General features: G+C 47.7%; 1 protein-coding gene across 1 annotated transcript in view; it reads left to right on the top strand.

Annotated features, from left to right (window-relative positions):
• ASAP1 (ArfGAP with SH3 domain, ankyrin repeat and PH domain 1) overlaps positions 1-27826 on the top strand; it is a 267652-nt gene that overhangs the window by 167383 nt on the left and 72443 nt on the right. Inside the window, exon 5 of the mRNA XM_090283355.1 lies at positions 10092-10237. Within this exon, the coding sequence (XP_090139481.1) occupies positions 10092-10237 (146 nt within the window). The remainder of the gene's footprint in view (positions 1-10091; positions 10238-27826) is intronic.

Raw genomic sequence — 27826 nt, forward strand, 5'->3', positions numbered from 1 at the left:
TTCTGCAACTTTTCTGTAAGTCTGAATTATTTCCAAATAAAAAGCTAAAAATAATAAGTTAAATTAGAAATAATAAGTTAAATTAGTTTCCTCTATGAGCCACTGTTCTGCCTTGAACAGACCCTCCTTAGCGGTTACAGTCAGGGGTCTGCAGCCTGCCTCCGCCTTTCTGCCTCGTACTCAGAATTGCTCTTGGATGGGCTGTGTCTGACCGAACTAGGATTGTTTCTTTCTGTACGCGTCATTGCACCTGCACTGTAGCAGAGACTCTGGAGGAAGGCAGGGCCTTAGGTGTTATTTCTGTGTGTGGTGTTCTCCCTGGCTTTACACATGCTCTCCAGACCACATGGAATATCACATGGGAGGCACACCCGTGACATTCTTCATATAGACACAATCTGAAGGCAGCAAGCAGTCGTGTGCGTGTTGAATTCAGTTTGTGCTTTGGATGTGGACGTGGATTTTAAAGTCTCTATTTCCAAGACTGGAGGGCTCTCCAGCTGAGTCTTTAGCCTGGAAGATAATTACTTATTGATTTTCTGGTGCCCTGTTTGGGTATGGAAATCAAGCAAGTGGCTATTGGTTCTGAAGTGTTTTTCGTGGATAATTAATGCTGTAAGACAGCAGGATCAGGGACTGACGGAGGGTGACTTTGCAGTTAGATTGTCACGTGCGTTCACAGACAGCACAAGGATATTCTCAGAGCTTCCATGCTTCTGATCATTGATCAAACACATTCTTCTTCTTTATGGGGAATTGCAGGGGACTTCCACTTTGGAACACCTGGGGCCGATTTTTCTAAATGGCATTTTCTGATGCTTGCTTTTTTTTTATTTTTCACATTGTGAAGGTAAAATGTGTATTAACACATTTGTTGTAGAAAATTCAGATGAACTAAAAGAAGCAAACACTAATCAGCCATGTTTCTTTTTAAATTCTTTTTCATTGCGTATACTGTGAATTACAGACGGCATGCTTAGGTAGCAAGGCACAATTTTTTCAGTCAATTTTAGGGGTTTTTGGAACCCCCGAAATTCAGGTCAGAACTATTGATTGATACAAATAGTGTGTTAGTACATAACCTATGCATATAATCTATATAGTATCAGTATATTAATAAGTGATTAAATAAATAAGCACTGATTGGAAATGTGTGCTTTGAAACGTATTGCTGGCTGGTATGGATGATGCAAAATAGTCTGGAGTGCTGCCCAGGGCAGCCCTTTTCTAGGCCATCATCTACTAAAATGCGAAGGCATTGGGGTTTTATTTTATCTTTAATTATTGTACATATGATTTATAAACCAGGAAGCTAAAGCTGAAAAGGACTAAGGGGATGTACCCAAGGCCACGAACCTAACAACTTAAATAACCTTCATATCCCAGTATAGGTGCTTGGTGAAAGCTTATGAATGAAAAATAAAATATGAGTGGTACTTTGAAATTGCAACCTACTTAGCCCTGGCCATTGTGAGTCTGTTGGTTGGAAGGTTGTCCTGTAAACCGAAAGGCCGCAGGTTCAACTCCTGGTCAGGGCACATACCTTGTTGGCAGGTTCAGCCCCTAGTCCGAGAGCATACAGGAGGCAACTGGTCGATGCTCCTCTCTTGCATCAATATTTCTCTCGCGCTCACTTCCTCTCCCTTCCTCTCTTTCTGAAAGCAATGAAAAAAATGTCCTTGGGTGAGGATAAAAAAAAATAAATTAAATTACGCCTATTTAAAAGCAAGCTCGGCTCCATTACGTGATGGGTAGTCATGCTGTGGGAGGCTGGAGTAGGCTAGGAATTGGGTGTTTCCTTCATAGCGTTTCTTGGGGGCCATATTGCAAAACCTTACATTACCCAGAGAGCCATCAGCAAAGCAAAGTGCGTGTGTATTTTATCTGCCGGTCAGGGAGCCCGAGTGACGGAGCCAGAAGAGGAAGTGTTTCTGCTTCTGCTGCAGCGCAGCAGTGTTCAGGGCCGTTTCAACGCTGAGCAGTAGCCCTGTGGCGTTCCGCAGGCATCTTTTCTCGGGGTTCTGCTAGTTAACTGGATGTGTCGGTTTCTGCAGAAATGGGAGTCTGCCTGCTGAGCTGCAGAGAGCAAACGCCCCAGGGGCCAGGGCAGATTCCCGCAGAAGTTGGGCTAGAATTTGGAAAGAACAAATCCAGATTCAAAATGACATTGAAAAATGAGAGGAATGAATCATCCACAGGGGCATGGAGGAAGGCAATTTTTAAAAAGTGCCCGGGACGTTTTTGCCTCCCAGGATGGTGCCTTTCATCTTAGCAAGAGGCGTGGGCAGGGGGAGGCGGTGGGGAGGGGGAGGGAACGAAGGCCCAGGCAGGGCAGCGTTGTCCCGGAACTGAGGAGCGCCATGTCTAAATAAAGCCCAGAGTTTGAACTCTAAACCCAGCCCCTATCCCCTACTAAGGTGGTATCTATAAAGTTAGAACAAATGGTTTTCAGGGCCCCAGGGCGGGTGTTACTTGTCTTAGGCACCGGTGTGGCCAGAAGGGTCTGAGCTGCGCTCTGATCAGGAGTGGAGGGCAGGTAGGTTAGCACCTTAATCTGCCCGGCTCTGGGTCAAGGTCGGTGAGCCCTGGAGAGACCTGGCGTTGGTCCTCCCAAGTCTGCCCACTCAGGCAGACACCAGCTTCTTTACCCCTTATGGTGCCCGTAGGGTGTGTGGTTCCCTCTCACCTGGGCTGTACCTCACCGCAGGTGTACTTGTTAATCAGCACTTTGTTCTTCAAGTGCTGCTCGGTTATTGTCTCTCGAAACCTGGCCTGCTCTAGTTCAATTTTGCTGTGTGTTCATTTATCAGGTATTAGATGGATACTTAGAATAGGCCGTGTTCAATAAACAGTGTATCTTCATACAGAGGAAAGAAAGTCACGCTGTTATGGAACTCCCCCTCATGCCGTACAAATAAATCCATTGCTGATGGGTTAAGTATTGAAATATTAAAAAGAGAATAAAACTAAATCTTAGAAGGTGCAGGAACGTACTTTAAATGATGTCAGACCCTTTCTCGTGCTATGTAAACAAATACATTGCATTGGACTTGCATGTTTGGTTTTTTTTAAAAAAATACTGCACATTAGAAGGTTTAGGAACATAAACAAGGCAGGAAACCCAGCAGTCTTTTGAGTAAAGATTGGTGTAACTACGTGAAGTTTCCAAAGTTAGTATGGCAAAGTTAAACAAAGTTGAAAGACAAATGGGAGAGAAATACTTGCCACGTATATTACAAAAGAGTGTCGTCCTTGTGCAAGACAGTCAAATTGACAGGAAAAGACAAGCAGGGGGAAGCCGGCCCAAGGACATGGGCAGGCGGGAGAGGACGCGTGAATGGACAGTCAAACCGAAAAGCTGCGCGGACAGACTGCAATCAAGTTTTTGACCTCCATGTGGCAAGAATTTTAAAAGCATGACCTCTCTATGCTGGTGCGATTATGCAGAAATAGACCCTTTTATATTTGCGTTGCCGGTGGGCACGTGATTTCAACAGCCAGCCTCTTTGGAGAGGTGAACACAGCAATATTAATAAAAATTTAAAATGTACATCCGGTCCCTCAACAACTCTGCTTGTGTGAATATTTCTTTTCAGAGATAAAGTAACCACATGTAAGTGTTTGTATATAAGGATATTTATTGTAGCCTTGTTTTTTTTGGAGGGGGTGCAAAAACTGGAAGTCTCTCAGGAGGTGGATAGTTACATAAATTGCAGTAAAGTTTATTATGGAATGTAATCGTGGCTAAAATAATTAATTAGGTGTAGTTGTTCTGAATTTCTTCATTTTTATTTACTAGGAAAAAGCAAGCCGTAGAGTCTTGTAATAATATCCCATCTATTTCATAAGTGATAAATAGGGAAAAAGCCTTATATTTGTACATGTGTGTGTTTTTTTAAGCATACAGAAAATTTTGCCAAGATATACTCAAGGTCATTACCTTTGCTTATTCAAGGACGTGAGATTGGAGAAGGGGAAGGGAAATAATTTTTACCTTTCTTCATCTTAGTAGTCTATGAATTACCTTTGTAATTTAAAAAACAAATAGTTAGAATTTTAAAAATGTTGCTAGTACTACAAAGTATATATAGGATGGTATAAAAGGATGTATCACTTCGCCCTCCAAGCCATCACTGTAATTTATGGCCCGTATTACATGGCTTTACTATTGCAGTTACAGGTCATTGTATTTTATATGCTGGGCACAGGGCCAACGCTGAGGTTTTTGAAGGAAGGAAAAAGACTTGTTCTAGACTTCGCCATGTGCAGTGAGCATTTTACAGAACACGAGCTGTGTACCCGGCCCAGCACTGGGATCTGGCGATACAGCGACATATCACGTGACGCTGGGAAGTAGCCACGGCAAAAGGTTCAGGAGAGAGTGAATGACAAGCTTGCCTGAGAGGTTGCACGTACACTTGACCTTGAAAGAGGCAGTGGAAAACGATGGGGTTTGGAATCGAATGAAGCTAAATTCTAATCTGGATTCACCGCTGAGTTTCACCTACTCATCTGTAAGCCAATTGCTTGAGGGGGTTTTAGGATCTTCACCGCGATGGATCCCACTACACAGTCCGTGCTTATCCATGGCCGTCGTCGTTATGGTGATGGAGAATAACGGTGGGGCTGGCCGCCATCTCCCAGTTCGGGAAGGTCTAAGCCAGGGTGACAGGCAGGCACCCCTCGGAGAAAGGCCTGCTTCGTCACGATTGTAAATGGTTGTGAAAATCCTCAGGCAGGCCTCATTGGAGGAATAGCTAAGGTGTTTTTAGAGAATATTGAATTTTAATGTCTTCCCAAGACACGTGTTATTGCCGGCCCTGAGGAATGTGAACCAAGTGCTGTCACGGGCTTCAGAGTATTGTTGGGGTCCCCGCCAGCTGGCCGTGTCTGGCGGACTCCATGCAGTGGCCCAGCGGGGCAGCCTGGGGATGTCGTCCTCATGGTTGTCTTTGTCATAAGCGTTTACTGACCTTACGGTGTACCTTGCAGTATCTTAATTAGTCTCCATCATACCTCTCTGAGGTAAATACCATTATTATATTCATTTCACGGCAGGGGACGAGGAGGTTTGCAAAGGTGAAGTTACTTGACTCAAGTACTACACCGGGTAAGTGATGGGCCCACGTGAGGACATGGAGAGAGTCCTCAGCTCTGGGATCAAAAGACTTCAGTTTAAGATCCCGTTTATCAGCTGTGTGGCCTTGGGAACTGTGTGTGTGTGTGTGTGTGTAACAATGAGGATGATAGTAGTGCTTACAACCTTTCTTGTTAGGAAGAGTGAAGAGCACTGTATGAAAGGTGCCAAGCGCAGTGACTAGCATGTACTAAATACTCAGCACACGAGTGTTTTCCCCAGTATTACTGAAAGAGCAAATCGCTGCTTAGGCAGTGCTGCAGGGTAAACTGTCCCAACGTCTGTAAAGGCCCTTTCAACCTGCATGGAGCATGTCACGTGATTAGTACATCTTGGTCATCTCTCCAAAGAAATGGCAGCAGTTGAAATCCTGACCGAGTGGCCCTTTCTGGTTTGGTTGGTAAAATGATATTATTTTGTTCTCTTTTCAGAACTGACAGGAGTCACCTAGCTCTTAGAATGATCTTACCTTCTGCAGCAGTGCCATGAATGCCAGGCATTCCGTACAAATATCCGAAAGCATGACCTCCCCAGGAGGTGGATCAGATTTCTCCTTCACCCTCTCCTTTTACACGGTCTCTCTCCTCACCTGCTTCCTCCCCAGCCCCCACCTTACTAACCTCCCAAAGTCCTAGTGGTCGGATGGACCCAAGCTTTATGCCGCTCTCGGAAATGTCCTGACCTGATGGGGCCATTTCCCGCCTCTTCTGTCCCTCTCATTCAGTCACACCCACGGCTGTGACAGGGCTTCCCCTCCGCCCGCCCCCCCCAACCAGAGCCCTTTATTTTCCTCATCTTTCCCAAACCCCTGAATTTACATTCCATTCGACTTGCTTACTGAGCTCTGTAATCCGTACCCCACTTCTGCCCCTGGGCTCACCCTTCCCTCCCCCGGGACCCTGGGTCCTTGCCCTCTCCCCCTGCACCTGCTGAGAACCTGCTCCGTCAGCCCTTCCCTTCATACAGGCCTGTGTGTGTTTACATCATCTTCCCAGTGACATGGCTTCTTAGATTTGTAATGCAGTCTGTAAAGAAAAAATACTTGCCATGTGACACATAAGTTGCTCTGCTTTTTGATATTAAACACGTCTCTCTGTATTATAACTGATCGTGGGTGCAGAGGTAATAGCGTCTGATATTTGAGGGGGCTGGCGCTTCCGGCCACATGCCAGGCACTATTCTAAGATCTAGTTCACTAATTAGCTCACGTTTTAAAATGTGTGTCTGCAGTAGGAACTTTCATATATGTATGTATATGTATGTGGTTAATATACACACACACACACACACACACGCACATAGATGGATATAGTGACTGTATGGTTATTCAGTTGTGGAATTAGTAAAACATACAGGACCCACGGCCAGCCTATCCTCACGTACCCAGTCTCGCCTTCTGCCTCTCTCGGGTCACGGTTGTGTTTCCTCTGCCCAGTAAGCGTGATCCTCCCCTTGCAGAGTTCCAGCGAAGGTTAACGGTGACGCTGTGACAAGCACTTGGGTCAGAAAAGGTTCTCAGCAAATGCCTGGGGCCTCTCTCTGCCTGGGCCAAGTCCCTCATCCCGGATGGCCCGCGAGCTTCTCGCAATTCCTTCCAACCCTGTATGAAGCTGCACATTCGCGACCCTGGCTGTGCCTGGGGAGGGAGGGAAGAGTTTGGACCGGGGGGAGGGCCGGGCTGGGGACAGGGGAAGCGTTCCGGCCGACGTTCTTTCTGAGTTGGTTGGTGGGCCCGTGGGTGTTATATTAATCGAAATATTTTTATATCTGTCATTTGAACTAGTTTATCACTTCGAGAAGACAAACCAAAAGCCTGATGCTTGTGTTTTATTTACCGCTTTTGAAAGCAGTTGGGATTCAAGCAGCCGAGTGCTTTTTCTGCCGGCCTCCGAGAGCAGAGGATGGTGTTCGGTGGGGTGAGGCTCAGCGTTGCGTGAGGCTCTTTGGCCTCAGGCAGAAGGTGTCGGGGCAGCAGCAGCGTCTGAGGGAGACCGGACCTGGGCATCCCGTCCGTCCGGCTGATGCGGCCTTTCCTGTGGGTCCTTCTGAGCCACTGCTCGGAGTGAACGTGGGCAGTAACCAGAGCTGCGTTTTATCTTTTTAAATCTCGCAGCCCGAAATGCTGATACCCGCTGTGGGCATCATGAATGTTTCACGTGGCGACGATCGGGAGGCTGCGGGGGCCTCGTTCCGGCTCCCCGGACGGCCCGCACGCTCGTTTCCTCTGTCGCATTGCGCCCGCCTTCCCCGGCGCGGACCCGGCTCTGCCCCAGCTCTGCCCCTGGAGTGCCGTTGCTCCCACCCAGTTACTGAGGCAGTCTTTGAGAGTGGACTCTTTTAACATTTCATCTCAATGATTGGACAGCCTGGGAGCTGAGAATTTAAGGGAATGCTTCTTAAATTCCTGAAAAGGAAATCAACAAATCCAGGGCAACAGATACTTGGGGAGGCCTTGCTTCTGGAGCCCCGCTCACTGGGGAGGACGCAGAGGTGAGCCGGAGGCAGCCCCTGCCTCTCGTGGTCGCGTGTCCGGGAAAGACGGACACCTACACAAACACGATCCGATGCGGTGGAACAGATTGCAGAAAAGGTGCGGAGAATTATGGGCAAGGAAGGATCATTGGCAGCCAAGGGAAGCCTTTGTAAGGAAAAGGGTATTGAATTAAGCCTTTAAAGATGGGATTTAGAACGATAGTGTTTTTTTAGATACATGTTGGTTCATTTATTCACTCAGTAAATATTATACCTCTCCTGTGGGCCTCCATGCAAATTCGTGCTTCCCTGGACTCCGTGACGGCAGAAAACGGAAGTGGAGAGTTGGGCACAGAATCTAAAACGCTTCCTCATCGAAGTGCTACCCGTCACCTCCTTTCACATTTCCTTGGCTCTGTGCTAGTCTGCCCCACACCTTATTACCTTGGGTGGGGGGGGGGGGCGTTGGGGTTCGATGCTCCTGTCCGTGGCCCTGCAGAGATTGGGAACCTGGCTGTCGGTGATGAGTGGTCACATCTGCCGTCGTCACAAGGTCTGATGCCCAGCCTAGCAGGACACGCCGGGTGCTGTATGGATGACAGACGGTCGGGGAGCAGGAACTGCAATAGAGAGACACCTGCAGGCAGCTTCCGAAGTGGTCCAGGCAAGAGGCGGGGCCAGATAAGGGGCGTGGCCATGGGGATGGGGAGGCCTTGTCAGATGTTGGGTATGTTTGAAAGATAGAGGCACCAGCGTTTGCCCGTGGGTTGCATCTGAGATAGGAAACGGGCTTCCGCCCGAGCAACTACAGCGATGCACAGTGTTTGCCGTCACCTGACGGGGGCCTGAGGGCTGCAGAGAACGCGGGTCGGGGGCAGCACGGCCGGGCTGGAGCTGGGCATGTTCCCCGTGACCGCGTCCCTGGGCACCCTTGTGGGCAGCATTTCAGGAGTGGGGTCTAGGCTGGGGGTATTAGTTGGGTAGGCAGCTGTCAGCTGATAGAGCTTATTTAAAGCCGTGAGGTGAGGTGAGACCCCGAGAGTGAGCCCTGATAGACAAGAATAAAGGCGCAAAGACTGAGCCCACGGCTCTCCCACATGGGGGAGAGGACGGCCCCGGGGCAGGGCAGTGAAGCCAGTGGGACGTCCTACAAGCCAAGGAAACAAAGTTTGCACAGACTCAGGCACGGGCAACAGTGTGGAGGTTACTGGAGAGGAAGAGGAGGGTAAAGAGGGTCAAATTTATGGTGACAGACGGTGATTTCATTTTGGGTGGTGAGCACACAATGCACAGGATACGGATGATATATTAAGAATTGTAGACTTGAAACCTATATAGTGTTATTAACCAACATCACCCCAATAAAGTCAGTTTTTAAAAACAGTGTTTCAAGGAGGTAGAAGTTATTATAGAGCATTCACGCTATTGAGTTGCATATTTGTCCTTTTTTTTTTGGCATAGGCTAATAAAATTATATAGATTTCAAGTGTACGGTTCCATAACACATCATGTGCATGTTGTATGTGTGTGTTCGCCGCTCCCAGTCCAGTCTCCGGGCACTGTTTGTCCTCCCTTTACCCTCTCCCACCTCCCCCTCCTTCCCTCTGGTCAGCACCATACTGTTGTCTGTGTCTGTGAGTTTTTTGGTGTGATTTGTTTTGCTTAATCTCATCACCTTTTTCATCCAGCCCCCCCCCCCCCCGACAACTGTCCCTGTGTCCTCCGTGACTATGAGTCTGCTTGTTAGTTTATTCTGTTCATTAGATTCCACACACGAGTGAAATCATGTGGGACTTGTCTTTCTCCGACTGGCTTACCTCACTTAGCGTCATGCTCTCCGGGTCCGTCCACGCCGTGTAAAAGAGGAAGGGTTCCTTCTTTTTTACGGCTGTGTATGAGCTCGTCCGCAGCACAGCCTTGGAAGGGAGATGTGAGTCTGATTTCGCAGGTCAGGAAACCAAATTTCAGAGGGAGGCAATTTGTTCCCAAGTATTTTATTAATGCCCTGGGGAGCCGGGGGGTGAGAAAGCACTGGAAGGCTCCCCCTGAGCCCCCGACTTAGGGGACAAGTAAAAAGTAAAGGGCGCTAATATCAGGGCAGAAAAAGAAACATGTCAGAACTCACGGGAGTTCTCTTGCAACGCAAGGCTGGTTTTCTAAGGAGAATTTTCTCCTTGCTTCCTGATGGTCGCAGTTGCTTAATTGCTTGGCAGTGGGATGATTATTGACTCCTCAACCCCATGGGGAGTCTGTGGCTTAGTTGGAACATGAGTGGGCTAAATGCTGTGACAGAGAAGGGGGGACCCCCTCCAGCAGAGTGAGAACACTCCACGCCATGCTAACGGCCTCCTGGACGCGTTCAATAAATCACGGGGGATTGCTTCTCTCCACTTTCCCTCTGAGAGTTTCTCGTCAGTCGGTGCTCAGAGTAACTCACTGTCATGGCAAATGGCTCAGACCCCTCTTTCTTTTTCTTTTTCAGAACATGTACAAAACGAGGAAAACTATGCACAAGTTCTGGATAAGTTTGGGAGTAACTTCTTAAGTCGCGACAACCCAGACCTTGGCACTGCTTTTGTCAAATTTTCTACTCTTACAAAGGAACTGTCCACACTGCTGAAAAACCTGGTAAGCCATCTCAGAAGTGGTTTCTTAAAAAATTACAGCCCAAACGCTTTTCAGTCCTAAGTATGGAGTCTCACGAGAAGCAAACAGCACTGTGAAGGGCCTGGACCTCGTACCGGTGGCCCCGCTGGTAGCCGAGTAGATTTACTGAGTCCGAGAAAAACAGGTTAACCTGAATTCTTTCCCACATCCCACCAGGGCTTGGTTTCCGTTTTAGATAACTTTTCACAACGTTTGTCCTTTAATTAGTTGAAGGAGTGATGACAGTGTCAACCGTACAGGTTCCATGTCACTTGTATGAAGATGGTGGTGCATTTTGATCCCTGATTTACAAATAATGAATCTCTCCCCACATTCTTTTATTCACTACGAAGACAAAGATTGTGAGATTCAGGGAATTTGGGGTTTCAGAAGTAGATGACAGGTAGCACCCCTAAACATCGGGGATGCTGGAGGTGCTGGCCCCAGGGGGCAGGCATAAAGTTGGGGGTGGAGGCCCCTTTGCCAGGCAGGATGGCCTGGACACCCCCAGACTGTTCCCGCCACGCTCCCCCAGCCTCACTGTGTGCACCCCGAGAAAGGCCTGTTCTGTGAGCTAATTTAGCCAAATCTCATTTCTTCTAAGTCCTGAGAAGTTGAACGGTACCCCAAGGAAAACACCGTCATGCTTTCCTTGGCCTTTTCCTGAAGAGGAGGAGCTGTTTCCTTCTTTTTCTCTCTCCCAGCCTCTCACCATTGCACCCTGGCTCAGTTACTCAGGTATCAGTCAGGCTTTGCACCGTCAGGCGAGAATCTGGTCACAAATCTGTGTGCTCCATCTGGCTAGCTTCCAGAGGAAGACACTCTCTTAGAAAAATGAAGACTTTCTAGGTATATTAACTTGAATATTTGACCCATCAGAATATTTTTTCCCCTACCATGCTGGATAAATACATGTGTTATGTGTCTGTCTTCCTGATAATTTAATCCTAATTGGTGGCTTATGCTGTTGACTTAGTCTTAATGACAATCTTAAAGAAAGTAAAGGTTGAACATAGAAATAGGTCTTATTTTCAAAAACTTTAGAAAGGATCATTTTGACCTTAGCACAGCGGTCCCCAACCTTTTTGGCACCAGTGACCAGTTTAGTGGAGGACAGTTTTTCCATGGACAGGGGTGGGGGTGGATGGCTTCCAGATGATTCAAGTGCATTACCTCCCGGTGTGTGGCCTGGTTCCTAACACGCCTGGACTGGTACCAGTCCTGGGCCCAGAGGTTGGGGACCCTTGCCTTAGCATATATATATTTCTCCACTTTGGGGATTTTTGGTGAATTCGTGGTATTTCTGTAAATCTTAGATTACTGTATTTAAATGTCTTTTATTCAGAAGGGGGTCCTCTCATTTCTCTTTCCTCTGGGCTTCACCTGGCATTGCTCAGAGGGCAGTGTGGTGGGAGGAAAGGAAGGAAGGAAGTGAAACCAGACTCTGCCAGTCCACTTTGGTAATAACTGGTGGAAGGCTTGCTCCGGGAGGAAGCTGCTCTCACCAAGGTCACAGTTTTCACAGGGATATCTTGCTAACCTACAGTTTCCAGGAGACCAGATGTGTGGGGCTTAAGTCAGGAGTCATACTTCCACGTTTCCTGACCCAGCCGATCCACTTCCATCCTTCCCTGCTCTGCAGGTTCCTTTTTTACTATGTGTGTGTGTGTCTCTGTGTGTGTGTGTGTGTGTGTGTGTACTGGCGGCCATGCCGGCATCCGTCACCCTCTGCCTTTGCTGATCTAATAATGCGTTAGCTGACCGCCCTACAGAAACAACTGATTGTTATTGAACACATTCCTCAGCCTGGCGTGTGCGTAACGTGTGCGTTTTTTACTTAACAACTTAGAACAGCCCTGCAGAGTGAGGTAACTGAGGCACTGTGGCGTCAGGGAGCTTGTCCAGGCACATTGCTAGTAAGTAGGTGGCAGCCAGACATGGTCTCTGCCTCCGTTGTCTTCCCCACCTGCCACTGAACTGCCCGTCACCTCCCGCTCTAGGGGAGGGGGGGGGTCTCCCTGCCTGGAAGTGCTGATCTAGCAAGTCCCCTAAACTCACCCAAGCTGCAGGCCGCCTTCTTCCAGCTCAACTCTTTTTTAAGAAGCAAAAGTCTAAGAAAGAGCTAACGGAAATTGCTAGAAGACCCACTTGGTTGAATTAAAAATATAAAACCCAGCATTTTGCCTTTGAAAAGAGTGGTGGCATCCCTTTTTTGAGGGTCAGGTGAAAGAGTCCGTCTGTACTGTCGGTGGTTACTAAGGGCAAGCTATTCTGATTGAGTAGTCAGTCCCGGGCGCTTATACAACAGTCGGTCTGCAGCTCGCTGCTTCCCTTTTCATGTTTAGCCAGGAAGGAGGCCAGCACACCGGGCAGACCGATGGGTCAGCGCCTTGGGACAGAGGGCACAGAGGAAGCCGTGCCCCCCACGGTGAGAGGGGTGCCTGGCTCAGCCTGCAGCACCTGCAGTCCCAGGTTGAGGGTTTGGGGGAAGCGTCCTGACCTTGCTGAAGTTCTGGAATGCACCCATGGGAACCAGTATTTCTCAGAAGATTCCCTAAAATTTTATTCACTTAGGCTAGTGAAGGCTGGCAGCATTAAACAATAAGTGTATACAGTTGAAATTTAGAAGGCAAGGTTTGTTTTTTTTAAAAAGGTACTTTCATATTTCTTAGACTTTCTAATTTTATCCTCAGTTCAACTAGCAAATACCAGATGTCTGTTGTGTTCCGTTTTCTACTTAAGATACTGCTTATGATGGGTATTTTAATAGTTCATGTGAAAGCATTACATGGAGGAAAATGGAAGGTGGATTTGGGGTCAGGTCTAGTTTTCCATTTTGACTAACTCTAGAGAGGGAAAAACCTTAATTATCTGTGTGACTTATAAACAGTCGGGTTTGCAAGCCTGTTTGCTGTGTCTCGGAGTTTCCCGAGAAATTCAGACCCACTAAGTGGTGGGGACTCAGTCACCATTTCGACAGTTTTCTTTTTCTGTACTTTTAGTGGAAGGGATGGTAACCAAGTGAGATATTGTGTGAAAACCCCCCCAGAGCCGTGGAGACACGGGTGTGAACTTCCGACGGGGCAGAGGCTGGCTGTCGTTAACCAGCTCTGACCTTGAAACTGACGGTGTCTCAGAACCAGAAAGTGGGTGATGCACAGAGCAGGTCAGGGTTCAGTGACCTTGCTTTCCTTACTGCCCCTCTCTTTCACATTCTAGAAAATGGTTTTTGTAAAATGTTGTTTTCATAAATTTTCACCTTGTCACATACGATGAGACAGGCGGTGCCATGTGGGTGAGGGGGGTGGGGAATGTGGGCTTACTACCTGTGTGGCCTCAGGCAATCCGTCTGACTTCTCTAATGCCAGGTTCCCTTATCTGAAAGAAGAAGCACTGGTCTCTGTGTCTGGGTGCTGGTGGGACTTCACTGAGATCCTAGAAGTAAATCATGAAGCGCCGTACCTGGCATGTGGAATTTGCCTCACGAAGGCAGGTGTTTATTGTGACTTACATCTTCTCATTTGATCTTTATGGCAACTCCCAGGGCAGAGGCAGGTATGCAGAGTCATATCCCATTCTATAGATAAATGCACCAGATCTCCACAAAAATAATATACCCGGGCGGCAGTGGAGTTAGGGCTTCAGTTCATCTTCCCTACTACCCATCACTCACTGCCTCAGTAATGCTGCCTCCCCCACCCCCCGAGCAGATTATAAAGTAATGACCTTGCTTTTGGAGGCTGCAGGGATGCTAAGGGCCCACTCGGCATGACCACTGGAGTCTGTACCCATGGTCCTCAACCTCCTTTTTGTGTGCGGCTTGCAAAGTACTCACTCACCTCCCTCCCCCCTTCCATCTGCCTCATCAGTGAGTTGTCATAGGTAGGAAAGAGCAGGAGTGGTAGCCAGTAGTTCTGAAACTTTTTGGACCCCAATATCTTAAAAATGATTGAGAGCACCAAAGAGTTTTTGTTTATGTGGACCATTTCTGTCCATACGTACTCTATTAGAATTTAAAACTGAAACACTTTAAAATCTGTTCATTCATTTTGTTGCAGTATGTTCTTTCGTTTGGGACAGACCAAAAAAAAACTGAGCCCCACACAAGTCTGTCTGTTAGGAGGAGAGAAGAACTTCAGGTCATTATCAGCGTTCTTCTTTGATGCTACGCACACCAACACTTGACAAGTGGTCATTTCTGAAAAGTTAGCAACATGAGTCTGAAATCGTAACATTGAGCTTCAAGCACTTGGAAGCCAGCAAGCTCGTGGCAGCAGATACATGTTTTCCAAAATTTCACCTCTTTGAAAGCTCCAAGTTTAATATTAGCGGCCAGTATTGTCCCTTGTTTGCCACATCCCGAGTCCCAGTGCCAACAACGACTGTACTCCACTCGGAAACTAAAAAAGCAGTTAGCTCAGCTTGCAGCTCAAAAACCTGTCCCAAGTGCTTTTTCAGACAAATTGTTGCATTTTGGTTTTCCTTGGAAGGACTTTAGGCACACCTTCTGTCTCAGCAAACAGTACTAGAAAGACTACTCAAGAGTTGATATGAAATAAAATCACTAATGTTTACGTTTTATCATGGGCATCGTTAAACTCGCCTCTTCCTTTTTCCTGTGAGAACGTGACCGTGAAGAACGCAGTGGCGACAGTTGGGGGCAGTGCCTGGTGTCACAATGACACCTGCCGATGCACCCCCATTCCTTTTTGCATCAGCGGGGTGGCGGGGGAGCAGCTAAAGCCTCTCGTGGTTGTAATGAAAGGACTCTGACCGTGGGAACCCCTAAGGGTCTGTGGACCGCATCCCTGAGTGCGTTAGTGTTACCTGACCCAGAGGCGCAGGTTTCTCGTTCTTCCTCACGGGAGAAGGAGAAGAAGTACTTTCTCTGCCTACCCTACTGCTTAGGTGAGGGAGAGCCTGTCATCCCCGTGTCAAAATGGTGTAAACTGTCCCCGAGTCACACACAGTGGATTGTTAGGGTATCAATAGCCACTGCAGGGGCTTTATCGTGTATGTTTCCCTTTTATGGAAAAGCACACATCCCTAACGGGGAAAGTTGAGACTACAAAGAGAAATCGCCATTTGTTTTATATCCCCCCCCCATCCACTGGTACTGGGGGTTTATCTTTCTAGTTCACTTTCTGCATATTTTTTTTTCAAATACGTGAGATCGTAAGTCCTAGGCGACTTGGTATTTCGTTAGATCTCATTTAGTGCTGCCACGTGGACGCTCCCAGTCTGGGACAAGTCGCAGACTTGGAAGGCCCCCATCCTGGCCCCTCAGCCCTCATGCCCACCCACTGCGGTCTCACCCCTCCCAGTGACGGAGAGGAGGTAGGGAAAGCCACTACTAACAGAGCGATTGTTATGTAAAAACTTAAATGCAAACCAAAGGAACCGGACAAAAATCCAACCACAGTACTGCGCTCTTCCTTCAGACCCACCGAAAGGGACTCCCACTCCCTCTTCGCTTGTGAATTTCCCCCCCTCGTCAGAGTCCTTCACGTGGTCGCTGGTCCCCAGAGGTGAAGTGCCTCGCTGTTTCCCCCTGGAAGCGACCTGTTCGTCCTGTTTGAGGAAAGCCAGGGAACGCCGCCTTCGTGGTGTGAAGCCGGGGACCCGTGGCCGTGACCTAGTTCATCGAGGCAGTTGGCAGTGTTCCGGTGCAGGGTTTTAAGTGCGTGGGCTTTTCTGTGAAGAACCTGCCGTGGGTTCGGTTCTTAGTCTGTGCTAGCAGATCTTAGCATTTTTAAAAATTATTATAAATACTCCTTTAGTTGACTGACCAATCGCTCTGAACTCATCCCTCCTCCAGTTAAAGGCGCCTCCCTAGTCAATGCCAACTCCAAATGGACAACAAGTAACTTGTTTTACTGAAGCAGAGGCTGCTTCTTGTTTCCGTGCCTTCACATCTTCTGTTTCTCTATTCGAAGACCCTTTCACAGTTAACGTATTAATGATAAGGGCTAACTTTACAATGCAGCTTTCTTGCAAAAAAAAAAGAAAAAAAAAGGAAAAATAAAGGAGGAACAGAAAAAATGCTGTTGAGTGTTAGCTATTTCCAAGTATTTTTTGTTACTCATTTGATTCAATATACAATACAAAAATTACGTTCCATCTTTTATTTTTTTTAACCATTTCGAGGAAAGCAGGAAAGTCATTGCTGGTGCGGCTCTGTTCCCCGTGTCAGGCCATCATGGCCTGTGATGCTGGCCACGATGTTAAGGAACCAACCGAAAATTACCTCCGTTTAATTTCCGAACCACAAAATGGGACCGGAAAGGAGTAACCGGTGGATTGAAATAGTTTCTCAGTGGTCAGAGGAAAACCAGGGACACCAAGAGCCCCAGCGTGTGTAGCAGTAGTTTTAGAAAGTATATGTAAAACCTCGTTTCAGCTCATAGGAGGCGCCCAGAGGGGCCGTGGTCCAGCCAGGACGCGGGGCCTCTGGCCGCCTCTCCCCCCAGGCCTTGGCACTGTGCTAGCGCTTGCTTAAGAGCCCAAGCCGCCTCCAGCAGTTAGAGGGGCAGCTGTTGCTTCAGAGCTGCTGAGGCAAAGCAAAGATTTCTCCAGCTGCAGAGCATTTCCTCTGTGCAATCTCTGACTGCAGGGTGCTGCGGTTCGGGTGGAGGATTTTTTAGTTTTTAGTTTTCATCTTTTCTCCTCCCCCCCCCCACCCCCCAACAGGGAATAGCTGGTAACATGCAGGCTGGATTGAGATGGTTAGCATATAAGTTCTCAAGTTCTTTGAAACCCTAAAAAATGTAGAGGGCTTGGGTGTACTCCATGGTTCGTTGATAGCCCCTCGGTGCCCTGGATTATATCATACACTCAAAAACCCTCAACTGTCTGCAGAACGTAACCTGTCGTTGCGAGGTTTCACACTTGATCTTTCAGACATGCCCTCATGTCCCGATACGCTCCGCTGCCAGTTCCTTCTGCGGGGCTGTCCACGAAATGAGATCCATCCGTGTGGCGGAGGGAGGGGGAGGGGGGGCTTTCTTTTTCTCTTCTGTTATAAACTTTGTACATGCTCCACATAAAAATTTCAGGGGTATGGAACACATTAAATAAGAACATAAAGATCATATAATTCTGGCTTCCAACATAATACTAATATTATAGTATGTCCTTTGAAACTATTTTATACATTTATACACAGAGGCACTATGTGTATATATATTATGCAAGTTCACAATGTCTTATTCAGATGTGTTTCAAAATTCAGAATCCTACAGATTTCAGAAGGGAGACAGAATGCATGCTGTTAACACCCCCCAGTGACTTCTTAGGCAGGTCCTCATGATGAAACACGGTTTACCTCTGCAGCAAAAGACGTGAATATTTACATGAATTAGGACAAAGACTCTGAGAAGCCCCACCTCAATCCAGGTGAGAGCTTCCCACCAAATGAATTCAGGTCAGGTCAGCTTTTGTTGCTAAATAATTTTTTGTTGTTGTTTAAATGCATGTGTTATGCATACCTCTGGAGCCTCATTTACTCCTCACATCAGCCCTCCCCAGCAGTAGCTGCAGTTATGATTTAACAGCGGAGAAAACTGAGTCAGAGCACTGAGTAGCTATCAGAGCCGGCATACACACCGCATGGTCTTCTCTGGAGTCCCTGCCTTCCAGCAGCACGATGGACTGCCTTGCCTCTCTGTGGGTATGAATGGGCCTCCTTTTGTGGACATAATACATGAAAATAATCAACTTATTTAGGTAAGAAGTATCGATTTGTATAACAGCAAGTAAAACAGTGGCACAGATGGTGCGAGAAGCAGGCGAACACTGTTCTGAGATCATTAACAGCCTTCTGTCTGCACGGTCTCAGTCCCGGAAGCCTCCGGAGCGCCTTCTCCAGGCCCAGATCCGGAGGCCCGTTGTGCAACGCGAACGCTCAGAGAATTCCGCCCCACTCGGCCTCGCACTGTCCTTTGACCCGGCCACTCGTCCTGGAGTTCCCGTTTTCCATCCCGGCCGCCGCCTCCTACCTGGGTCCTGCCATTCCACCAGCCTGCTGCCGATGCAATGTTCTGTCTTGAACTGACTTGGGGTTCCTCTGCAGATTGTGCCCTCTGAGCTCTCCTGCACTCTCCGTAGCCCTCAGACCAGGCCACCATCTCCGGACCCAGACTCCTGGGCGGTACCCCAGCCCAGGCCGGGTGCTGCTTTCTGGGCTCTCGGCAGCCAGTGCCAGGGAACACTGGTTAGTGAGGGAATGGGGCTGGGTTGCGGGCTCCCCTTGGATGAGCCATCTGGGTGCGTTAGCCGAGCCCACCCTGCCAGGCAGGCACAGTGGCCATGCTGGGCCCAGTGCTTCTGGCTTCCTGCTGGCCTGGGAACAGGAGTTTCAGAGTGTGAGAGCCTCTTCCTCAGGGTTTTCTTGGAAACACTAGCCTCATGCCTTGTTTTGGATGCGCGTTCTGGATTGAAAAGCACTTCCGGTTACCCTTGGGGGTTGACAGTGCACATTTGTATGTTAAAGGCTGGGCGGTGGTCCTGCGATGAAGACCTGGCCAGTTCAAAGACCTTTCCTGACTTCCTCGATCCTTGTGGTGTAAGAAGCGTTCAGGAACTCCTCATGGAACCAGCAAGGAACGCCGAGTCAGGTGGTTTGCTGGCTCAGGGCAGTTCTTTATTTGTTTTCATGTTATTTCATTTCACACCTACACTTCTAGAATTTATCTCTTATTTACATTTCAATATGGAATTTCTGATAGGCTGGTTGCTTCTTTACACTTGCCTCTTCATTTTTTATTAAACCCTTTGATGCCTTTTGGTTGAAACAGTGAAGAAACGGCCTAGTCTTCAGTCTGGGACGAGCCACTTGCTACATCTTCCACTAAAAATAACGGGCCCTGTTCTTGACCAATTGCCCGGCTGTGTTAAGCAATGGGAAGTTCAGAGAATGGCAGAGATCCCGTGACTTTGAAGTCAGATACAACTGAGTTCAGACCTTTGTTCCACCTTTTCCCAGGCCAGGTCACGTGAGGCAGGGTCACTCATTCATTCACTCACTCACTCATTCATCTAGAAAACAAGAATGTCAGGCAAGTCCTTGGAGGGGAGAGACCCTTGGGCCGAGCCACAAATAATTAGTAGATACTTATGAAACTATTCTCATAGGCTTTTAGAGATTCTTTTTTTAAAATAAAAACAGTGAACAGCATTAAACATTGCTTGATACACTTGATATTTAGAGACTGTTAAAAGTATTTTTACAAGAAAAGACTTCCTAATGTTCGGCCAGCTTTTACTAAGGGTTCACTCTGCCCCAGGCTCTGTGCTACGCCTGACTGTCACCTCCTGTTTACAAGGTTGCTTATGCAGAACACCTCATAGTTTACCCTGAAGCACCACGTGATTTCATAGGGGAAGGTGGGCATGTCCATAGGGGCGGGTTTTTTGAGCTTTTTGTTGCCCAAGAGCAGAGAAAACTAACTTGGTTCCCTGTGAGCAGTGGACATCACGGGCGTGATATCGAAGAAGGTGCTTTTTCTGTATGGGCGGCCTTGAAATCTGTCAGCTGATGGCAGCTACCACAACCTTACCCTTTAGATAAATTGTCTGAGTTCTGAAATTTTCAGTGAGTATCAAGTGTCTGGACCAAGCAGAGCAGGAGTGTGCAGACCAAGGGGCAGCAGATGTCTCGGTTTCCTTACCAGTTACATGAAGACAGAATGTCTGCTCTGAGATGTGGCTGTTCTTCTGGGATCTGGTGAGCCTCGTGTGCTTGTTTATTTAATTTAGAAGATTTTAACATTGTATTGAGAAGGTACTTTCTACGTAGAAGCTTGTTGTTGTAAAACATATGTGTGATAAAGATGTTCAGTGAAGGCAAGGAAAATGTGATTTGATCCCCCTAACAGTATGGTTTTGTTCTAGTTGAAACAGCAAATTATACACGACATGCATGGAAATGAAACTGAAGGTCTGGAAGTTGATGACAAACTAACTGATTAATCGTTTCAACAATCAAGAGATCCTAGGGGTCGGGATGTCCTCTATAAGCCAGAGAGTAGCTGGATAGGATGTCTTCCTTTTGCTTTCCCATTTATCTTGGCCTTATAAATCTGAGCTACTCCCGCTTTCTCACAGTCACCCTCAAATGAAATCAGATGTCGCACGTCATGCAGAGGAAAACTGCTGTCGCTTTCGTTCCTGATGTGGGGAGATGCCGATAAATGTAACCCGTCATTTACTTCAACTGAATTAGACAAAATATAATTCTACATTCCGGAAGTCCCCTATTCCCCGATTCTCCTCCACCTGGTTTTCTCTGTAAAACTTCCAGCGGAGCCGTACTTTTCACTTAGACCCAGTCCCGTCGGCCCCTGAAGCCTCGGCAGGACAGCGTGCGGTTGGGTTTTCGCCTTCCCGCAGGTCTGGACCGGCCTCCGGAACTGTCAGTCACCTGCTCTGTCTTCCCGGCACTTAGGTCTTAGACCACAGGCAAGTGACTTCCCCCTTCTGCCTGGAGGGCTTCCCGAAAGGAACTCTGGACGCCCTTAGACTAAGGCCACTGCCCAAAGTTGACCTTGCCTCGGTGTCCCATAGGTTGTTGGGCCCCACCCGCCGCATGTCCGGTCAAGGAACCGGGTTTGAGATGTCATTTCTAACAAGCCTCCAGGTGGTGCTGAGATTGTTGTTGGCCTGCGGGCCACTGATGACGATCATTGTTCTGGACAGAGATCCAGAATTCCCTAGTGTTCTAGAGAAGCTGTGCCTTCGTTCTCCCGGATTCACTACCTAATTAATTAATTTTACTTCCATGCCTAACATCTGGTTTGTATCACGTATTAACAAATCAAATCGCAAGTTGAACAGAAAATGGGCTGCTGGTTGGTTGATTATATCGCCCTCTTGTGTTTGTGTGTCATATTTCTTTTAATAACTTTCTGAGGACAAAAATAATGCCAGTTCATTGCTGCAGCCTTAGAAAATACAGGGGGGAAATGACAAATAAAAATAACCCATAACCTTACAACCCACTGCTAAGGAATTGAGATATACCTATATCTGTGTGTCCTCTCACCATTTTTCTATTTACGCATGTATCTTTTTTATGTGTATTTTTTAACATAAATTTTTAACAACATTGGGGTCATACTGTAGCACTATTTTGTAACTCAGTTTTCACTCATTTATATATTTTTAATTTTAATTTTGTAAATATTATAGCCTAACTGGAACCCGGAAACAGAGCGGCCCTGGCTGCAGTAGGGTGGCAGCCCCCGTGACCAGCAGCCTCTCCCCCCACCCCTGTCCCCACCCAAGGCTGCAGAGCCCAGAGGCACCGCCCGTGACGTTTTTCTGACAGCCGTGTAGGGTGCCCAGCATGCCACCAGAATTTATTTACTCGGTCTCCCATTTTGAACATCCCCATTGTTTCCATTTGCTCACTGTTTGCAATAATACCTGAGGGCGTTCTTGGAGGTTTGAGCAAGTGCTGCAATGATAGATTATTTAGATGCTGGCCATCGTTACCTCATGAATTCACTGTGTAATATTTCTGGTTTTCCTTCCTTCGCTGTTGTTTGAGCCCCTTAGGAAACGGGCAGAAACTGCCTGTAGCCCGAGGTCTTGTAGTCCTCTCAGTCCCTGCTTGGGGCAAATTAAGAGGCTTGCATTCTTGAGATAGTTCAGACTTTCTCAAAAGGTTGTATTTATATTGTGGCAGAAGTTTTATAAGGGGCATTGTGAACTCTACCAAAACAAATCAGGGTTCTGATAGGAATGATGAAGTGACCCCTGTGACCTTTTTGGTATGGTCAAGACCTTACTGAGGAAGTGACAGGAAGACTAGGAGACTCTTGGCCAACAGCCAGAGGAGGAATGTTCCAGACAGATGGAGAAGGTGAAAAGGTGGGGTTGAAGGGTAGTGGGAAAGGCCAGAGGGACTTCAGGCGGGTGGCCAGGCCAGACCTAAACCGGGTTGGATTTGTATCCAGGTCAGTGGGAAGACTTTGAATGGTTTTAACCAGGAGAGTGATGTGATCTGGTAAGCACCTTAAAAGATCACGCTAACTTTAGAACACAGGAAATGAGACTGGCCTCTGGAGTCAGTAAAAACCTTAAAACAGACCATCGGCTTACTCACTGTTTCACCTTGGGCAAGAAACTTAACCTCTCTGAGCCTGTTGCCTCATTAATCAGGTGAGACTGCGGCCCATCGTACAGCGTCGTTGTGAGCAATGACTTCAGATAACCTGCGTTAAACACAGTACCATTTGTCATTTAATAAATCAGATTCAGGCTGCTCTGCCTCGATTAGAGCACATGATAATGGGGTGCATTATTGTGCAGTTTGTAGAGACTTGTGCAGAACGAGAGAGGCAAGCAAGAACTACAGAAGTCACCAATGGAGAGAATGTGGTGTGGGACACTTGGGGGTCCCCTCACCCTCCACCCAACCTCAAAACTCTTTTCCATTATCTGATGTGCTGTTGTTATATTTTTCTGCCACTACTGCTGAGCTTTTCAAGGGTAAGAGATATCTAAAAAAATCAACCTAGTTAGATCTTTCTCAAGAGTCTCTATTGTGCCAGGCATTTTTCTTGCACAGCGCCCAGGATCTAGGTCTCACATCGTCCCCTCAGCGGGGTACAGAAGTGGCCTCACCGTTCCCACTCTCTAGGCAAGGAGACCAAGTCTCTGCAACGTCGCCCTCTTCATGAGGGTGCTGGGCACTCCTGCAGCGACAAGTCCCCGGGCCGCGGTGGGTGGTAACTCCAGGTCTTGTCTGTGTTGGGTCTGTCAGTGCCCTCTGCCTGTGAGCAGCATCCTTGATTCCCCGTGATGCCCGAGCAACCAAATAAAATAAGGCTTCACCGAGTAGGTCAGTAATCGCTGATGATTGTTTATTCGTGTATTTAGTAAAGTCATCAAACCATTCTGATACGTGCAAACAGAGAGTGCCGGCAGTGGGTCAGCGACTTTGGAGTCAGACCTGGCTTGTGGTTTGACCCCTTCGCTGAACAAGCTGAGGTGTGAGAACAGACCATCGAAGAACACCCTGTGGGTTATCGGGGGCAGCCCGTGAAGCCACAGGTAAAAGGAACCCCGTGGCATCGCGTTCCCTGATCCCCGCACCCCTCCGTCGGCTAGTTGAGGAGGGTGCTGGAACCCTCATTTTCAAATTAGGACGCTGTGTCCGCAAGGTTCACGGCCAGCCTGTTACCCAGGCCTGGAGCGATGAGCGGCCACGCGCCTCTGGGCTTCCCGCTCCTGCCTGAAACACTTCCCTGCGTCTCTTAATCCCCTGGAAAATGGCCTGGTGACAAGTCAGCCTCCAGTTTTAATAGCTTCACTGTGGCCAGTAGCTCCCTAGGGCATGAAGGAGTTAACCCGCCAGGCAGAACCCCTCACTTATGCCAGGGAAACGTCCACTTCGCTGCTGGAAGCTGGCTCGTGGTTTTAATTGCATTTTCCCACGTGCTGAGCAAGTCAGCAGATTTGCGTCAGCCCTGCTTCCAGCGAGCCGTCTTGTCTGTGAGGGGGAGGGCGGGGGACAGAGCCAGCGGTGCAGGGAGAGTGGCAGAAGTAGTGCAGGATGACAAAGCAAGCCACTTCCGTCCTTGCTAATTGAGGCAGTGGCCTGGAGGTGCCATCGCAGAGCCATGCAGCTCTCTGCTGCCCTCCCACGGCGGGTCACGCCCCTCTGCCTGCGCTGCACAGGGCAGCGCAGACCCCCGTCCACAGGCCCACGTAGGCGGCCAGGAAGCGCAGGACAGCGTGGCCCATGGCCTCTTCGTGGCTCCTGCATTGGGATCTGGTCAGTGAGTGAAGAAGCAGATGAGGCACCTCCCTTAAGAAGCCTTATCTTCTAGAGAGGAAAGGTGGGTGATGAGTCAGGAAACAGATAAACAAGGTGCTTCTGTTTTGTGGTAAAGCTGTAAAGTTAGCTGGGAAATCAGGACAGGAGTTACGTGTGTGTGTTTATAGCCATTGAGGAAAATAAACAACAGTAAGTAATAAATGGCTATTTTTATCAAAATCCGTATTAATTACAGTTTATTTGCTTACACAAGTCACTTCCGCATAATGAAAGGATAGACCCCCTCTTCCTCCCGACTGGCTATTCCAGATTTCTGGTTGGGCCTGATGTCTGTATTCACAGGAGAAATAGCCGTCTGTGAGGAAGGAAAAGCAGATGTGTTTACCACACCTAAGTATCAGTCCCGAAGTGGTTTGTAATGTGCTGTTGGCTCAGTAAAATGGGAAAGGATGTACTTTTTAGAACATGTTCTTCTACTTCTTGTCATGTGGAATCCCATAAAGAACTCGTTAGTTCGACCTTACCATGAAAGGAACGGAAATGGATTATAGCTGAGTCAATAGGAATTTAGGAAAATAAATGGAAAATAACTATCTGGTAGATTGGCAAGGCTTTTTAATAAAACCCATTGATGATAGTGAAGGTGCTACAGGATGTCTGTCCCACATTGTCACTGTATTATGTTGGCCGCATCGCAGCTGCCCGTAGGGATGCTTTTGTTACGCAGCAGTTCACAAGTCTTGCTCAGGCCATGAGAAACATTGCTGAAAGAACTAGAAAATAAATTTTAAAAAAAACAGGAGAGTCATAGACTTCTCCAGCTGTGAAGCTACGTGATTCATCTCTGTCGCGAAGCAAGATGTCAAAGGAAAGAGGTCCTCTTTTCATGGAGAGCTCCCAGGAAGGAGATCCTGGTTGGCTTCTCAGTAAGTCATTCCTGGACACCTTCTCTCGAGACTGGCCCGCTTTCTCTTTGCCTTCTCCCTGCGTCATTATAATGACTGATAGTTACCATTCACTTTTCACTTAAAACAATCTCCCTTGCCAGTTTTTATAAAGGAACCCACTCTTTCCCAGGAAGGCAGTTGAGAAGAGTTTGCATGTTTTAAGTTGTTTTCCTGTAGCCTTTTCATACAGGCTTGTCACTGGGAGGATTCTGGATTCATAATACACAATATTTTGCCTCCTTGGTTTCTTATCAGCCCCTAGAGTGTGTGTGTGGGTAACCACAAAGAAATTCCTCACTCTTGGGGTTTTCCATCAGTGCATCTCCAGCCCACCGCCTCCTGCCCCAGGCCCAGCCGCGGTGACGGCATGCAGAGGTGGAGGCGTGTGTCATGTGTTTGTGTGTGGTCAGTCCATGGCTTTTGAGGGACTTTTCCTTCCAGACAGCCCCCACATTCAGTACTAACCACAGAATTTCATAATTCTTTTATCATCATTTTTCTCACGCAGCCTTCAGATCAGAGTGGCAATAACATGTTTTGATTTTTTTTTTTCTGCTTCATTTCACAAAGCATTTGCAGCATTGGTGACTAAACATCAAAAACTGTTCATAATCACTGTCTTTTCATTTTATTGTTTTAGAATATTTTTGAATAAACAATAGAGTACCTGTTACAAAATGTTTTAAAAAGCAAAAAAGTAGAAGGTATAAAAATGCCCACCCAGTTTCCAGAGGGACCCCGTATCAGCAGCTGACTGTCCGTTCAGAAAAAATAGAAGCGTACCATTTGGTTCTCCTTCTCTGTATGTCCTCGCCCACTGTGAGCACTGCTTTGCACTTTGCTTCTGTCGCATAACAGACTGTCTTGGAAGCATTCACAAAATTACACATAAAGAGCTTACCCATTTTTATGGCTGTTTAGAACTTCCATGATTTATTAATCAGCCCCCTGTTGATAAACAATGACCTTTCCACCCGTATAAACAGCCCTGTAGAGAAGGACTTTATGCACACTCTTCTGTATTTCCTTGGTTCTACAAATATTTATGGAGTACCTACTCTGTGCTAGGCTATGGCCTGAATTCTGGAAATGTAGCAGGGAACATGCAGACCTTAGTCTCCAAGAGCTTGCGATCAAATTGGGGACACAGCAACCCAATAAGGAATCACGCGCATATATAACTGGGTGAGGACGGTGGGAATTTTGAAGAAAATAATGCCAGGATCTCCATGAAAAAGGACAGAGAGGTACCGGCCCCGCCCCACTTACCCACCATCCACAGGAAGGCCTAAGACACACAGGATACAGGAGGCAAGGGCTTGCATCCCAGGAATGAGAGTGCTGGTCACTCAGAGCAAAATATTATTTCATCTCCCCACCGAGGGCCGAGGATGAGTCCTGTTAGTCCTTACTTTTCCCATCTTGTGCCCAAGACCACTGTTTTTCAGCCTTACCTTTTTTCATTATTATTACCTACAAATCCTCACGCTGAGGAGCCTATTGAAAGACATTTGCTTCCCCATTAACTTCCCCCGTGAAAGTTTACTCCCGTAGGTGTTCTCTGTATCCGTGTGTGTACTGTGGCCCTTTGGGAAGCCACAAAGCATTGTAATACCTAAGATCCCTTCTCACCGCACTCCCCAAGGGTCGGTGCCCTGGGCAGGGTGTGGACTGAACCTCTCACTGCGGGCCGGCCTGCCAGCCAGGCTTTCTCTGCATGGGTGGTGGTGAAATTGCTGGACAGAACTGTCTTGGTAAGAACCTCTTTGTCTTTGAAACAAGAAAGAAGGAGTGGGTTGTGTCTGATCCAGTCCGTCTGGAGGTTTGCGCTGGAAGAATTCCTCCTGCCTATGGCTGGAGGGCAGGGAGGGCAGGGTATGGGGCGCCTTGCGAAGGCGGGAAGCCTGAATGAGAAGCACGGAGAGGCTCAGGGAGGAGTGGGGTGCAAGGGGGGTCTCTCTGCCTTGCTCCTCTCTGCGCCCACATTGCCTTACTCGTGTTTAAGATCCCACAGGATTTTACAGATCAGCGGATACTCAGCACTTCTCGGGTGCACTAGCTCCTTCCATCTCACCACAGCCGTCGGGAGAGGGGAAAATGTCCTCCCTTGAGAGGCGTGGTTAATAGGGTCACACACACAAAGCCAGCGAGCGTCCGCACTGGTTGGTCCTTGTCAGGCCACTGTTGCCCTCAGCCTCGCATCCAGCCCGCGATGTCACAGCGTGGTCGTGTTTGCTGGTGCACATGGACTGCGCTTGTCCCTGGGGTGCGAGATCTCCAAAGGCAGGAGTGGTTTTTATTTGTCTTTGCCCCCCCCCAACGCCCCTAGTATCGAGGGTGTCAAAGAATAGGTACAGTAGTCCCTCTCTGTATCGCGGCCTCACTGTATCACGGGATTTTTTAAAACATTATATTTAATTATTTATCGCGGATTTTTCACTATATCGTGGTATTTTTGCGGTACTGTACAGTAAATACTAAAATAAATGTAAGGTTCCTACTTCACAGCTTTTCACTTAACACGGGGCGTCTAGAATGTAATACCCACGATATGTGAGGGATCCATGTACTTGGTAAATGATGGATGGACAGATAGATGGATGGATGGGCAGACAAATGATGCTTACACGGAAGTAAAATTATTTCCTCAATAAGGGAACCCACAACCTCTTCCTCTCTGCAGATGGCTGCAGACTTAGTTCCAGGCTACTAAATCTGATTTCACCAACATACAGCAACATTGATTCGTCAGCCGCGGTTCGTTCTAATGCTGATGAGATGCTGTGGGAGTTTAGCTTGTGTTGACCACAGTTAGCCTGGGGTGTGGCTGGTTTCTTTGTC

Source organism: Furipterus horrens, unplaced genomic scaffold, assembly GCF_987537825.1.
Source record: "Furipterus horrens unplaced genomic scaffold, mFurHor1.1.pri manual_scaffold_7, whole genome shotgun sequence".
Taxonomy (NCBI): Eukaryota; Metazoa; Chordata; class Mammalia; order Chiroptera; family Furipteridae; genus Furipterus; species Furipterus horrens.